The 16,607-nt window shown below is 43.4% G+C and overlaps 1 protein-coding gene across 2 annotated transcripts in view; it reads left to right on the forward strand.

The window, feature by feature from the left end:
* The first annotated feature begins 1,524 nt into the window (after positions 1-1,524).
* The window catches only part of RAB3GAP1 (RAB3 GTPase activating protein catalytic subunit 1), a 55,434-nt gene continuing 40,351 nt past the window's right edge, over positions 1,525-16,607 (forward strand). Inside the window, exons 1-7 of one of the 2 annotated variants that reach the window (XM_053253772.1) lie at positions 1,525-1,787; positions 1,919-1,974; positions 5,019-5,094; positions 5,907-6,036; positions 7,588-7,666; positions 10,288-10,407; positions 14,178-14,343. In XM_053253772.1, coding sequence (XP_053109747.1) covers positions 1,770-1,787; positions 1,919-1,974; positions 5,019-5,094; positions 5,907-6,036; positions 7,588-7,666; positions 10,288-10,407; positions 14,178-14,343 — 645 coding nt within the window. In that variant the 5' untranslated portion in view covers positions 1,525-1,769. The remainder of the gene's footprint in view (positions 1,788-1,918; positions 1,975-5,018; positions 5,095-5,906; positions 6,037-7,587; positions 7,667-10,287; positions 10,408-14,177; positions 14,344-16,607) is intronic. The other variant, XM_053253782.1, reaches the window with a different exon arrangement.

Consider the following 16,607-nt stretch of genomic DNA (forward strand, 5'->3'; position numbering starts at 1 on the left):
GCTCAATGCAATTCAATATCAGACTCAGAAAGCCCTAGAGATGGCATGTGCAGGGCTGCACAACTTTCACCCTCCAACTGGTTTTGGACTACAATTCCCATCATCCCCACTGCAGAGGCTAATTGGGATGATGAGGGTTTATTTTATTTATTTAAAATATTTCTATACTGCCCAAAACTTGCGTCTCTGGGTGGTTTACAATTAAAATAATTTAAAACATTAAACCAATTAATTAAAACTAGTGGGCCCGGGCACACAGCATCTGTGCCTCTAGTTGGGCCCAGCTCACCTTCGCCACTGTCGTCCTGGGTCAGGCCCCTGCCCCTGCCCTCGCGGCTGGGCCCCCCGCCGCCTTGCTGGGCCCGCCGCCGTGGCCCGCCGCCTCGCCCTGCCGCCCCGCCCCGCGGCCAGGCCCGCCGCTTCGCCCTGCCGCCCCGCCCCACGGCCAGGCCCGCCGCCGCCTCTCTGGGCCCGCCGTCGCGGCCCGCTGCCTCGCTGGGCCCCGCCGCCGCCTCACTGGGCCCCGCCGCTTGCTAGGCCTGCCGCCGCGGCCTGGCCCGCCGCCTTGCATCTGCAGCCGCCCAGCCAGCGAATTCTCCTGGGTGTGCGCCAGGACCAATCAGGCGCCCCCGCAGCCCAGCCAATCAGCTGGGCTGCCAGGACGCATTTTTCCTGGGCACAGATTTAAAACCTTTAAAAACTCAGAATTACAATTATTTAAAACAATAAATTTAATTAAAAGCCTGAGTGCATAAGTGTGTCTTCAGTGCCTTTTAAAAAGTTGCCAGAGATGGGGAGGCTCTTATTTCAACGGGGAGCGCATTCCAGAGTCCAGGGGCTGCAAGGCAGAAGGCCCATTTCCGACAGCCAGACGAGTTGGCGGCAGCTGCAGGCAAACCTCTCCAGATGATCTTAGCAGGCAGTGGGGCTCATGGCGAAGAAGAGGTTCTCTTAAACTCTCAAAATAAGAGTTTGTTGGTGTCGTAGTCCAACATCTGCAGGAGGGCCGAAATTGCGAAGCGCTGCTGTAGGGTGATCCCTAGCGGCATCTGACATTTGTGAAAAGAACACAAGGTGGCCCGCGGTTCAGCTGAGTGAAAGAACGAATTGCCAGGGGGGGAAACAAACGGCGGCATTGTAAAGACGTAACCGATTTATTGTGGCATAAGCTCTCCTAGGCTTGAGTCCATCTCAACAGATGATGTTATCCTCGCCTGAAAAGTGCGCGCGCGCGCTTAAACACACCTACATGGTAGAGAAAAAAGGGCAAGGAAGATGATACAAGAGGTTTAGACTGTGCGTGACGATTCTATGCAAAAGCTCCAGCACACACTCTCTGTATGCGTGGCGATGATCTTCACAACATATGCAGTAATTAATTGAGGCAGGCTCGCTGTTTTGCCTTCTGTGAATATGCAGACCAGCGCGAGGAAGGGGCTAAGAAGGGGAGAGCTCGAGCGCTTATTGTCGGGGGCGGGGGAGGGACAGGGAATGTCCGAAAGGAATGAGGACTGGACTGGAGGCGGGGAGGACCCACGCCCAGGGGAGCTTGTTGGGGTCGCCGCTGGAGGCAGTCAATGAGCAGTTCAAGCATCTTTGCGTTTTAGACAGGCGGGCCCCCTTCATTACGAGCTCAGCCTTAAGATAGTCTGCCCCCTAGCTGCTCTTTTGCAGCAGGAAGCAAAGAAGCTTGGGCTACAGCAGCAGCCCGTGTGTCTCCCTCCTCCCATCATCCTCTTCGGGAAGCTGCGCTGCTGCTCCTCCTCAAGATGGCGGCCGACAGTGAGGTGAGTGGCCCCTTGGAGGGTCCCTTATCCTGGGGTCAGGTGCCCCCATTGTGCATCTTCCTGGTCCCATCGGCCGCAGCACACACTCCTCCGTGCCTCATCCGCCGCTTTCCCCTCTTCTCTTTCCACAGCCCGAGTCCGAAGTCTTTGAAATAACAGACTTCACTACTGCCTCCGAGTGGGAGAGGTAGGTGTCTTTTCTCCTGTCGGTGGGGTGGTGGGTTTTGCCTCTTGATGGATGTGCCCGCCCCCACACACACACACCGGCTTTCCCTTCCAAAGCCGCCCCTTTCTGCTGTCCGCTTGATCGGATTGTTTCCTCTCCCCACACCCCTCTTGCGTCTGTGTTTTCCTCCGTGCTTTTCCTGTTCTTTCGCCTCAGCCTAGACTCTGCTTCTCGTTTGTTAGAATTGGATTAGGGTTTTGTGTGTAGGACGAAAGGGTTTTCGTCTCCTGCCCTGTCCTACTTGCAAAAGCTGCCTAGTACTGCCATGATTGTCAACAATATCTGGGAAATTGTGCGTGTGTGAGTGAGTGAAGGAGGCATGAGGTTCCTAATTGCAAAACTTCTAATAAGTCTCTCCTGCTCCTTGAAAGGGACGTAATTCTAGTCACAGAGAGAGAGAACTTAGTATGTGGCTGCATAAGCCAAAAGGTTGGTGAGCCCCCAGATTGTCAGATCAACTAAAATGCTGAGCCAGCGTTGTGTAGTGGTTAGAGTGCTGGACTAGGACAGGGGAGATCCGAGTTCAAGTCCCCATTCAGCCATGAAACTAGCTGGGTGACTCTGGGCCAGTCACTTCTCTCTCAGCCTAACTTACTTCACAGGGTTGTTGTGAAAGAGAAACTTAAGTATGTAGAACACCACTCTGGGCTCCTTGGAGGAAGAGTGGGATATAAATGTTTTTTTTAAAAAAATTGTACATAGCTGGTGAGCTTTTATCAGCTACCATGTCCTTTGGGAATGTTGTTAAATCAGCTGTGTAAACAGGTAGAATAGTTTACATGTGTCAATGATGAGACGTCCCTATCTGGCTGTTACTTTTGCATTTGGTGAACCAGCTGCACCAGAGCAGTGGTGGTTTTTGCTGTGCCTGAATGTTGAGATGCAAGGCTGACAACAAAAAGGAAAGGTGGACAACCTCCAAACTAAAAAGCAAAAAGGTCTACTCTAAAATGTATCAAAAGCATACCAGTTGCCTTTGAACACTATATTTGAAAATAAATATGTTGTAGAATATTCTATATTTGCCATAAAACTATTCTGTGGAAGGTTTTGTGTGTGTGAATTTTAAGTGCCGCTTAGTATTCATACAGAGCGGCTTGGTAATATTAAATGTTATACAAATGTTGGATGACTGTAACTAGCTGCAAACAATGGGCAGCATCCAAGCAAAGATTTTGAATGCTTCTGCTTGTGCATGGAGGTGGGAAGGTGATTTTTACCAATTCTCCCTTTTCCTCTGCAGCTTTCTGTGCCTGCCAGAAATATGTTTGTGAGAGTTGAGGGACCTTCTGGGATATTTTTTAGTTGTAGTCTGAGTGTCCAGTACTTTCTGTATACTGTACAATTAGATGTGCATAAATGTCTATGGTGTTTAATTAGAGAACACTAGAAAGAACAGAGTTCAGACATGCAGTGCAATTTGAGTGCTGAATTTGTGATTAACAGTGTTTGTACTTGTCAGTTTAGAGAGAAAGATGTGAATTAAATCCAACAGGTTGGCTTCTCAAGGATATTTTGTCCCCTGTTGCCAGGGTTGGTATAGTGGTAGGCAGTTGGTGTAGTGGTGTAGTGGCTAGAGTGCTGGACTAGGACTGGGGAGACCCAAGTTCAAATCCCCATTCAGCCATGAAACTAGCTGGGTGGCTCTGGGCCAGCCGCTTTTCTCTCAGCCTAACCTACTTCACAGGTTTTTTGTGAGGAGAAACATAAGTATGTAGTACACCGCTCTGGGCTTCTTGGAGGAAGAGCGGGATATAAATGTTAATTAATAATAATCATCATCATCATCATCTCATAGAAATGTTGTCTGGGCCAAAGGTAGACTCAAAGACTTCAACTTAAAGCTGTCTTAGGGATGTGCATGGACTGGTGACTGACAATTTGAAGGTTGGGGGGATGCCTTTGAGGACTGGGGAGGGTGCTCTTACCCCGCTGCTGTGTTTCCCCCGCTGGCGCAGCATTTTAAAATGGTTTCGCGGAATGGCAGCATACCTCCTCACCGCCCCAATGCTCGTTGGACAGAAGTTCCTGGTGTGCGTATGCACGTTGCAACTAGGAAGGAGGTACGCTGCTGCCCCGCAGGACTGTTTTGAAACATAGCGCCAGTGGGGGAGACGCGGTGGGGGCAGTAAGAGCACTCTCCCCTGTCCTTAGAGGTATCTCCCTCATCTTCAAACTGGTCTGTAAAAGGGCCTCTGAACCGGTTCTGTGAACATCCCTAGTCTTAGTAGACAGAAAAAGTTATGCATTTACTGATCTTTAGGTATTACAAAGCTGATTAAAACATATTCTGATAATACTAGATACACTGTGTTACTTAAACATCAGCAAGAAAATAACTTTTTCATTCACGAAGTTATTTAAAAACAGATATAAATTGAAGTGTGGTTTATTAGCACTAATTTGCCAAGGTCTAAAGTACATCTGAAATTAGCTTTTCCGGCTCAAGATACCTGTAGCTCTATTGATATCCTGCTTCTGGATATCTAGATTTGTACGAATGTGAATTTAGATCTGGTTTGGAAACAGCCTTGATCCTCCTGATGATGATTTGCATTCAAAGCAGTGCAAGGGAATTATCCCGGCTAATTCTCCTTAATCTCTCAGCAGCTTTCCATACTGTCAGTCATGATAGCCTTCTGGTTCATCTAGGTGGGTTGAGAACTCTGTCCTAGTGGTTCTTTTCCTACCTGATTGGTAGATTCAGATGGTGCTGCTGGGAGACTACTGTTTCTCTCTGTAGAAATATCCTGTTGTTAAGTTATTCAGGGCTTAATATTGTCATAACATGACCAAATTGTGAAATTGTCCTGGATACTTTTTGTGTTAGGTTACTGGTCTCAGACTGAGGTATTGGTAGAAATTTTACTTAGCTTCAGAAATTGTATGTTTTAGGCCTCTGTGCTCAATTATTATCTTCATTTTTCAGGAGATGCATATCTATCTATCTATCTGACTGCAATATCTGTATTATAATTCAGTTATATAACATAATTCTTTATCAGATTTATTTCCAGAGTAGAAGAGGTTTTGAATGACTGGAAGCTTATTGGTATTTCTTCAGGAAAACCTTTGGGAAAGGTAAGAGATTTGTTTTTGAATTACTTAGGGGTTAGGACAGTCATAACACTCCCAATCCCTTATCCACTTATAGAAAATGCAAGGTGAGTCACTTGATGGACACTTACATTGTTTATGGGAATTAATCTATGGGCTGAAAAGAATGAGCAAGTCTTAATAAGGAGATGAAAGGGTATTCCTGTATCAGTCTGACAAGATTGCCTTATTAGGGATGTAAAGATAGTTTAATACATTAAATGTTTAAAATTATTGATCTTTTTGTTTACAACGTGGACACCTCTGATTAAAACAAACAACATCCCCCTTAGGAAACAAGCCAGCCTGCATCCTCCAATTATCAATAATAATAACATCCATGTATTATTTCTAATGTCCACAGTAAAAATGCCTCTACTGAACATGTTAAAAAGGTATGGAGTACTAGGTTCCATAAGTTCCATTCCTGTGCCGTTGCTGTGGAAGTTGCATCATGTTTTGATAGTGCTAGCAACATCATGCAAGTTATTGTGATTTTTGGAAACTAACCACCAGAGTCTACAGGCAATAAGTAGGATGACAGAGCAATAGATGGAGTTATTATTGTTCTGGGTCGAAACATTCACTGAAATTGCTAAGTGTTAAGACTTTTCTTAGCAGTTAAAACATTTAACTGTTCAGTGTTTGTCATCCTTTCTCCTTTTATATAAATGTTGAAAATACTTTTGTTTATTGTAATAGTAGAACTGCATTATAGCTATTTATGTGAGATGTGCAGGTACATTGCAGACGATTTTGCATCTTCCTAGTTAGTGTCTTCCCTGTTCAATTTGCAGGGTGTGTATACCAGTGAAACATGGGAGGAGATATCGGATGAGATTGTGTTCGCGGATTTCCGATTTTCAGTCACACATCATTATCTTGTACAAGAATCCAGTGATGATGCAAAAGAGAAAGTAGTAGAAGGTAACTTAGTTTTCTAACACCCAAATATGTGTGGATGGCTTTAATTTTGTGTTTGTTATGAAGCAGTATTATATGAATTTACTGTTGACCTTGAAATATTAATCTGATACTGAATAACAAATTATGCAGTTTGTTGCTCCGCCTTTGTTTAAGAGCATATCGGTATCAGTTGTCTTATTTTCGCTATTTTTAAAGCAACATAGTAGGTATATGGGATTACAGTTTGAGACAATAATGCCCAGTTCCAATGTATTGAAGTCTGTGAAAGAATTTACTTTCAATATTAGTCCTTGTAATATATTCTGCTCTTTATTAAAAATATCTCTAGGATCTCTCCTTCTGCAAACAACTCTTTGAGAAAGCAGTTCAAATAGGCTTGACTGACTGTAAATATTGAATAGTTCCTGTTACTCAAGTCTCATAAGTATGATGAAATATTCCCCCACTCAAGGAATATTACATTGTATGACTCACTCATGGTGAAGCAGAACTTGGGTGTATATAGACTTTAAACATACTAGAGCAGGGATGTCAGACTCAGATAAGGTGGTGGGCTGGATTTGATTCCAATGCAACTTTGGGGACCTGCATACTGCCTTGCATCACCTTCTGTCTGTCTTTCTCCTTCTCCACTCTCTTTCTCTCACTTTCTTCTCCCCTCTCCCTCCTTCCCTTGCTGCTTAAATTAGCTGAATGTACTATTTTTTTCTATCAGTATATGCTCGGAGAAAGTAATGTAAATGTAAATTAAGATTAATTTTAACTACTGTTGTTCTCAACATATTTTTAACACTCAGTAATCGGATCAGAAAAGCAGAAGCCCTCCCCCCCCCTCCCCCCCCCCGTTTACAGAAACATGTGTCTTGGTGTACATTACTTAAGAAGTAACTGCTGTGGACTTGATCTGCCCATTTTGTGTTTTCCTAGTGCTATTAGATCTTCTGGTAACTCTGCAGTCTGATTTAGACTTTTTAATAATATTTTGTTTGCCAGTTCTTCTGCTTCACTATTTATATTATTTCTCAATAATATATGTTCATAGCTGTGCTGGTCATCGACCATAATAAAGATTATTATTTATTATTATGTTCATAGGTCCCAACACAAATCTCCTGTCTTGCTGATCTGTTTTTGTTTTCCCAAATAGCGTTGTCAGAATGGGTTACAATGGCTCAAAAAATCTGGACCAGTTAATGTGCCTAACTTAAAATATGTAATTTTTTGTTTAATTTTGACTGCATTATATAACTGTCTGTTTTAGGAAGCTATCATGTTTGCTTTGTCTGCATTTTGTAAGTTTACCATCATTTAAGAAATGCCATTCTGAGGATAGTTCTTCTCCTACTATAGGCTTTGCCTCTCTTGTAGCACCTGTAATCTCACATCATTGTCCATCCAGCTTATTAGCTGTTAGTGAGAAACTAAAGTGTATGTGTTTGTATGTGTATTAGCTTTTGATGAAGCTGACATACTTTCTTCTTCTTGCATGTAAATGTTTTCTGTGAATTGCAAACTTGGAGACCTAATGAACCTTTCTAAATGGTTTAACAGATGCTCTTCCAGTTGCGATGCAAGATCTTCTGTGTATGAACAATGACTTCCCTCCTCGGGCTCATTGTCTAGTGAGATGGTATGTGTATTTACAATATTACATTGTGTCCCATATAATAATAATAATTATTATTTATTTTTACATTTATATCCCGCTCTTCCTCCAAGGAGCCCAGAGCGGTGTACTACATACTTGAGTTTCTCTTTCACAACAACCCTGTGAAGGTTAGGCTGAGAGAGAAGTGACTGGCCCAGAGTCACCCAGCTAGTTTCATGGCTGAATGGGGACTTGAACTCGGGTCTCCCCGGGCCTAGTCCAGCACTCTAACCACTACACCACGCTGGCTCACATTACATTAGATTAGATTACATTAGAGCTATAGCACACATACATTTGGTCATCCAGTAGACTATCTGGATGAGCATACTGACGGTGTGTATCATGGAGACCTACTTGGAGGGATGATATGGTGTGACCTTCTCTCAGTTGTGTCCACTAGGCTTCTGTGTTCAGCATTAGCCAAGGCAGGTTGGGTGGGAAGGCAGGTCACCCTGTTTCATTGGGAGACCATCCCCCTCACCAGATGTGCTATACATCATTCTGATCATTTTGTGTGTCTGCATGTGGTGTTGGGATCTTGAAACAAAGTTGGGATTTTTTTTTTTTTTTGGTGTACTGTCTACCCTGCTGGCCAACAAGCTGTGTGGTCCAAGCTGCTTGAGTCTCGGATGTGGTATTGAAAACCACAAGCCTGTTTACCTTGGGGGACTTCAACATCCATGCTGGGACTTGCCTTGTCTGGTTCGGCTCAGAATTTCATGTCATGACAACCATGGACTTGTCCTGATTGATCTCTAGTCACACACACATTGCTGGACATTTCTACTGCAATAGTATTATTTATATACTAGTAATCTATGTACTATATATTATATACTGGTAATTTATATACTGTACTGGTAAGTTGTAAACTGCCCAGAGACATGAGTTTTGGGTGGTATAGAAGTGTGCTAAATAAATAAAATAAATCGAGCAGTGAAATAAATCTTAGATAGGGGTCACACTCCCCTTGAAACACCAAGTTTGACTCTTGGGTGTCCTCCTAGACTTGACACTGACCCTGGAGAACCAGGTGGCAGCAGTGTCCAGAAGTGCCTTTTACTGGTTTACACCAGCTGTGACCCAACCTGGAGAAACAGATTCTAACCATTGTTATCCTGCATTTGTTATCTCCAGCTTGGATTATTGCAATGCACTCTGTGTCGGACTACCTTCAAAATGCTGCCTCAAGGATGCTTGTGGATGCTAGTTGTACACAAGTGTTGCAATTACCTTGTGGCAGCTTCACTGGCTGCCAGTTTGCTTCTGGGCCAGATTTAAAGTTCTGGTCTTGACCTTGAAAGACATCCATGGCTTGGGACTCGGATGTTTTTCAGACCACATTTGCTCATATTGAATCTGCCAGGGTCCTCAGACCATCATCTCAGGCCCTGCTCGTGGACCTGCTACAGATCCAAAGCTAGAGGCGGAGACAGGGACTTCTCAACAGTAGCCTTCTTTGGAATGCCCTTTAGAGGCACTTCATCAGTCTCCGTGCTTGATTAGTTTTTAAAAGAATCTGAGAACCCTCCATTTTAAAGAGACTTCTTAAAGCTAGTTTTTATTATATTTCCAGTTTATTTATTTATTTATTTACATTTTCTATCCTGCTCTTCTTCCAAGGAGCCCAGACTGATGTACTACATACTTAAGTTTCTCCTCACAACAACCCTGTGAAGTAGGTTAGGCTGAGAGAGAAATGACTTGGGTCTCCCCGGTCTTAGTCCAGCACTCTAACCACTATACGACACTGGCTCCATTTTAATCAGTTTTATTTTGCTGCTTTTCATTTTATGCTTATTTCATTATTATTATTATCATATGGTGTGTGTATTTTAAGCTGCCTTGAGTATCACTGTGCTGGAGGGACAGGATAGAAATATTTAAATGTATGGTTGTTTATTATTACTATTATTATTATTTACATTTGATATCCTGCTCTTCCTCCAAGGAGCCCTGAGCGGTGTACTACATGCTTAAGTTTCTCTTTCACAACAACCCTGTGAAGTAGGCTAGGCTGAGAGAGAAGTGATTGGCCCAGAGTCACCCAGCAAGTATTATGGCTGAATGGGGATTTGAACTCGGGTCTCTCCAGTCCTAGTCCAGCACTCTAACCACTACAGCACGCTGGAACATCACTGTTAAGATAAAGCACATGGATATGCTCATCACTTGATTATTATCCTAATTATAGATTTTTGTCATATTGGTTTCTGTTGGAATTATCTTAGCAATGTGGGGGGTGGAGGAAAGAGATGCTTCAGATTTCTTTCATGTTTGAATATTAGTGACTTTCAATAGAGCACAGCAAGGGAGCTGCTCTGCTACATATGAAACCCTGACCCAGAATCAGGTTGTCTAAAAATGATTTAGCACCTGGTTCCCCATGAACGTGTAGAATGCTATGGGTGAGAAGTGGCTCCTTTCTGGCCTGGACATTGTTGCCAGAACCTAAGGGGTATACTCGTGGATCAAACGGGCCGTAACCCAAAATTTGGCTTTTAAAAAGCCAAATCTGGCAGAATAGCAGTGAAAGAGAAAGATGTACTGAATACTCTAATTGATGGATAGTTAATTTAAAATATTGCTGCTTTTTTCAGGTATGGTTTGCGTGAATTTGTAGTCATTGCGCCAGCAGCAAATAATGATGCAGTTCTTAGTGAATCCAAATGTAATCTCCTTCTGAGTTCAGTATCTATTGCACTGGGGAACACCGGCTGGTAAGTAAAGTTCTACATTCTTTAATATAACTAACTGTTGTAACACAAAAAGTTGTCTTGCTGAGGAAAAAAATAGTTCAGTGGATAGCATTAAGTTGAATTGCTACTGTATGGTTTCAGATTTTAAAGAACTTCAAAAATCATAGAAAAGCAGACAATCATATACGGATATATATTTGCTTAATTCTTCATACTTTTGCTTAGTGTAGTCTGTCTTGACCAAAGAATTGCATTCTTCCTGTATTTAAAATATTTGAAAACATCTCTCTGTTTCACAAGGTGACTTCCAAATGACCAAAGATACAATGAATTAAAATGTAAAATACAGTAAACCAGTATACAGGAGGACCTCTCTATTCGCAGGTCCAGCACTCACGGTTTTGCGTATCTGCGGCTGTGTAATTAGCACTCGACCGTGGTATACGTGGGAGAAAAAAGGGTAAAGCCTATGTAGACACAGGTCAGGGGTGGCTGGAAATGACATCAGAGGTAATTTCTAGCCACCATTTTGACTGGTGGAGAGATCGGGAGCCACTTTATGGCTCAAAATTGAGGCAAAAAACACAATCTTTGGCACACGATTTTTAGCTGATTTTTGGCCCCATGGGTGACGGTGCAACACAGTAGGGTACAGTAGGACACCTTGAGTTGCCATTTGGAGGTGATGGGGGAAAATCGGGGCTAAAACCACATTTTTTGCTGATTTTCGGCATCCGGGAACATACCCTCCCCAATTCCAATTGCCTTAATGCCCCATTATTTGCGGATTTACTATCCGCCCCCCGTGGAATGGAAGCCCCGCAAATAACGAGGTTCTCCTGTACCTAAACGTTGGAAAAACAGGAATAGGATCAAAATGGCAGCCATCACAGAACTCATTAAAACCATCAGTTAAAGTCCTTGCAAAATAAGGCTTTATGACCTTCTGAAAAGCGCAAATAGGCTCTTATGCTGTTCTTTTAAAGTACTTTGGTCCCAGGCCATATAGGGCTTCAAAGGTTAGCACCAGCACTTGAAATTGGACTCAGAAGTGAATTGGTAACTAGTACAGCTGAACCACAGTAGGTGTTATACTAGCATGCCACTGTGCTCCTACTAGCATTTGAGCAGCTGCATTTTGCATCAGCTTCAGCTTTACTGAAGTTAGATCCACTTTCTCTTGGTAGGATCATAGCTGGCACACCAAATTGCAGTTGCAATCCCATTTCCTTCCACCCTCCCCAGCAGGCTTTTGTACACATAGTATAGAAGAGTTAATGATTCTTACCTTTTCTCAGATTATTTGTTTAGAAAACAGTGGGAAGCATCCAGAATAAGGTATGCACATGTGAAATGCATCTCTGCTTTCATATGGGCCTGCAGTCCTTAGAGGAGTCCTTTCTGTGGCATGGAGACTGCAGAAAGAAGAGGCGTTGTGTGAAAATCACTCCTCGCCCCACATTCCCACTGCAGGAGTGCAAGTGTTCACTTGCGCGTTTCTGTCTTGGGATGCTGCCTATTGATTTTACCAAATGATAAAATCAATGTTTTACTAAAAAATGTTTTTAAAGTCTCTGCAAAAGTCATGGCCAGAAGCCAAAGAATTATTTTATGTGTGAACAACAGACCTCCATACTACAATGCAGGTTGCTTTTTATATTATTATGGTGGGGCCATCTTTGTGCATGGTGCCTTACAAAGAAGCAGAAGACTGGTCTCTGCTCTAGGAGCCTCCCTGTCTAACAATTGACATGAAACCCAGCATGGGAAGGAAGAATATGCAATTATTTCCTCTCTATGTATTTAGGCTAAGTTGCTGCAGTGCCTCTTGGCAACCTCCTATATGCCTTGCACAAACTTTTCCTTAAGCATTTGGTCTGGAAATTGGGCTCCGTTCAACTCATAAATCTCTTCAAGTCCAAAACATTAAACCCGTAAACTCTCTGTAGGCCACTTAATTCTGGTATAAAATTACTGCTTCAGTACTGACACATATTCAGATGCAAATTCATATGTGTTTTGGGGGACTGCCAAATATTGCTTGGGGGTGTAACATGAGTTAGCTGACCCACGTAATTCAAGTTTGCTTCCATTCTTATCAGAAATGCTGACTTTTAAATATAGTCCTCCCTCACCAACCGCGAGGGTTCTGTCTGGCAAAACCTCGCCGTTGTCAAATTCATGGTTGGTGAGGCATTCAAGTCTATGGGAAACGGGATTAGGGGGATCGCAAGTGCAAAAAGACCTAAAAATAAAGGGGAAATACAAAATATTTTTGCTAAAAATTATCCCAAATCCTGTAATATTGCCATGAGTCACCAAGAGGAATAAGCAGATCAAACCTCTGAACTTCCCCCAAATAACTGAAACTACCCTCCACCCCACCAGATCACTAAAAAAACCACCTTGGGTTGTGGTTGGCAAGATCTGTCACAATTTCCCATTCACATATACTCAGAACTGTGGTTGGAGAGGGATGACAGTAGATCATCATCAGGTTAAAATAATATATCACTACCTTTTGGGGGGCGGTCATTGAGCTCCACTTGCACAACAGCTTTTTTCCCACTCTGCCCTTCCTATTGCTGCTCCAGTGCCTCCTGAAAATCTGCTCTTGAAGGTCGAGCGAGTATCCACAGCAGTGTTCTCTCTAATTTTTTCCATCTGTGTGCGGAATGAATTTTGCTCTGGGTGGCAGTATCAAGGCAGTGTGCGCGCACCTGCATTCAGAGTGGAGCTTTCCTGATTAAACCTGAGCGGGATCTAAAATTAACTGAGCGGACATCAAAAAGCATGTGAGCGTGAGTTCATGTGCACGCCTTAGAGGGAACACTGATCCACAGCAATTTCAAATGTGGATTAGGAGCTCATGGGTGGGGGGAATAAATAGAAACATAGGGGCACTTTTTGCTAGCAGAGCTGTGTTGGAGTTTTTTAATTCCTAATTTACCCTAGTAGCTAGATCTTAATGATAAGGTTATTGAGGTCTGACCAGCTGTTTGCCTACTGCCCAGAAAGTGAAATACACACTCCAGAAATCATATTAAAATTTTATTTAGCTTACATTAAATATAGGTTAGAAAAGCTGATCTTAAAGAATTCAGTAGGCATCTCACCACTCTTGCTGAATCAGTCTGCAAATCAGTCTCGGCAAAGCAGTTTCAGCAATACAAAAGATAAAATTTAAAACAGGAGACCCAATGAAGAAGAATTAAAAGAAAAACCACACAGACTGTAGCTAGAGCTCCAAGCCAAGGGTTAAAAATCAAAAGTTTAAAAAAGGAAAACTTTCTAAATTTTTGTTGGTCTTGTTGGGCCCATTCTCCTTCAAGGGTACTGTTTGGATACAACCCACTGTATAATTAGGGCTGCTTCAAATGGAAGCCCTTCCTTTAAATGGAAGCAGCCCTTTCTATAGAGGAAATATTTGTTCTGCTGGGATGGGAGGATGCTTGGTTGTGGCACTCTCTTGACTGTTTAGAACAGGTACATATTCTAGGAAGCCACAATTGGATGCTGCTTTCTAGCACATGTATGTTTGCTGTACATGGAGTGAAATAGATACATGTGTGATGATTGTCATGTGCGGCAATCTGTGTGTGGTTCTTGTACTAGTTGACATGGATCGTGGTTCTGAAGTAATAATACTCTTCAAGCACAGCTTGGGCTCTTTGCTATGTTGTGTGGACCAGCTTGATTCCTGCCATGGCAAATAGTGGAGTTTGATTGCACTCTTAATTTCTTGGATCATGGGCACACTTCTATAATAATACTGTCTGAATATTTTGCAGCCAGGTGCCAGTATTTGTGCAAATTCATCACAAATGGCGAAGAATGTATGTTGGAGAATGTCAGGGTCCTGGAATCAGAACAGACTTTGAAATGGTTCATCTGCGCAAAGTGCCCAATCAGTATACTCATTTGTCAGGGCTGCTAGACATCTTCAAATCCAAGATTGTAAGTAAAGTGCAAGTGTGTGTGCTAAGAATTTTCCCCCTCACAAAAGTAGGGGAGTACTGTGAGACTGTGCAAACCTATATGTAGAGCAGAGCAAGGAAGAGAGAGTGCATAGCTTAATTCATATGTATCTGATGCTCTGGGGAGCTCTGCAAATCTACAGGTGCTGCCATAGAAAAATCTCAAGGTTAAGTTGCATCACGTGAGCACACTGAAGCTTCTTTGTCTTAAGAATTATTGTACACCTGATTTTTCCAGATGAATTGGAGGTTATCCTTATCTTATATATGAAACTCTTCTCTTGCCTGTCCCTGAATAATAGTGCTATTCCTAATGGAGTGATCTTTATAGTAAATTCTATTGGTACTGATCTTAACTTCTTTCACTTGTGTCCCCCCCCCCCCATCTGCATATTATGCTTGTGTAATATTACATCTTTCAGTGCTTTTTTCTGATTCATTTAGAACTCTGTCTTTTCTCTGTGCTAGATGCGTAGAACAGTTAAGGCTGTTTCCCGCCTGTGCAGTCAGCCATGGTGTGACTGAAAATCTGTTGTTGACTTGCATGAGTAAGCTGTTACAGCTCTAACATCACAGTTAGTTCTTTAATATCAGAGACTGCCTGATATTTTTTCAAATATGACACTGTTCAGTTAAGTCAGTTCACATAATCTGGATAGTGGTTCCAACATCCATAAGGACTGGGTTCTGCGCCTGCGCAGACCATACTTCGGATAAGATTCTCTAGCTCCTCGCGACACCCAACCACCGGCAGCGCATGGCTGCAGTACTGTTAATCGGTGGTTAGGCGTCTCCTTTCCTCAGTTTCTTGTTGACTGCCTAAGCGATCCCATCTTCAGGAAACTTTTGCTCCTCAGATGATTATTAGATATCTACGACTGGCACAGATTTGACTAACCTTTTCGGACAACCCTTGGACTACAATGAACTGATAGTAAAACAGAACAAAACAAAAAAAGACTCGGAACGGATTACGGGCTTCTCTGGCAAACAACTCAGAACGGACGATGGGCTTATCTAGCGAATGACTCGGAACGATCACGGACATCTCTGTGGTGAACTTCCCAAACCTTTAATTTGACTTATTTTGCTTTCCTTTGAGTTCAAGCAAGGAAAAGCCTAGAGAGAAAACCACCTTCAAAAGATGCCGCGACTGCCACGGAAAAATCCTGTCCACAGATGGGCATGAACTTTGCCTATTCTGTTTAGGAGAGGCCCATAATCTTTGAAGTTGCTCCGTCTGCTCTACCTTCAATAAGCAGACTCTAAAAAACTGAGCTGCCCACCTTAAAGTGGCTTTAATGGAACAGGCGTTGCAGCCTAAGCACCAGGGGACCCCGGACTCGAGACCTGCTACGGTGCACTCTAAAGTCTCGGAGGCAGCGTCATCAAAAGATGCCGTGTTAACTCCCTCGGCTCCGACACATGCCTCGACGTCGAAGAAGAAATCGGCTAAAAGCCCCTCGGCACCAGGCACCTCGGCCTCGAAGGTGTCGGCTCCGACTACAGCCCAGACCTTTAAGAAACCAGAGGGCACCCTACCGGCCTTAAAACGAAAGGGCATGGCATCGGTGTCGGGACACCAAGAGAAGAGGCTTAAAAAACACAAGACAAAGGAGGTTGGGACTGGCTCCGAACACACACCTTCCCTGACATGTCTACAGACCTATCGGAGTCCTCGATGCCGAGCAGCCTCACTTTCCCCTGCTCCAACACTGAATCAATCCCCATTGGCATCGAAAACAGCGTCAACATCGAGGCGCATGTCAGCAGAACAGTCGACGACAAAAACAGCTTCGACGCCCAGGGAAACTACGGCTTCCATGATTACTACAGAGGCTTCGACACCAACAGCTGAGTCGGCACCAAAGATAACTAAGACTTCTATGGCTGCAGCTGAGACTTCGAGTTCGAAGTCGACATTGACATCGAGAGTAACCATGGAACTTTATGTGATGGACCAGTATAGAGAGGAGAGAGAGTTTGAACCTGACCTCGACACTGATGTGGCACAGTATGATACAGTGGCGATAATTCATGATTCAGAACTCGAACCTGTACTGGACCACGATATTGACTATGAAGTACAACCTACAACAGCACATGACATCAGCATGGGTAACACTCTTCACCACATGCTACAGTCGGGGGAGACTACTCCCTCCTCCAACACTTTTCAGGGATTCAGGGACACAACACCAATCCCAAAGACCCCATCCTTTACGTGTCCCACTACTCCTACGA

The sequence above is a fragment of the Hemicordylus capensis genome, chromosome 1, assembly GCF_027244095.1.
Source record: "Hemicordylus capensis ecotype Gifberg chromosome 1, rHemCap1.1.pri, whole genome shotgun sequence".
In the NCBI taxonomy this organism is placed as follows: domain Eukaryota; kingdom Metazoa; phylum Chordata; class Lepidosauria; order Squamata; family Cordylidae; genus Hemicordylus; species Hemicordylus capensis.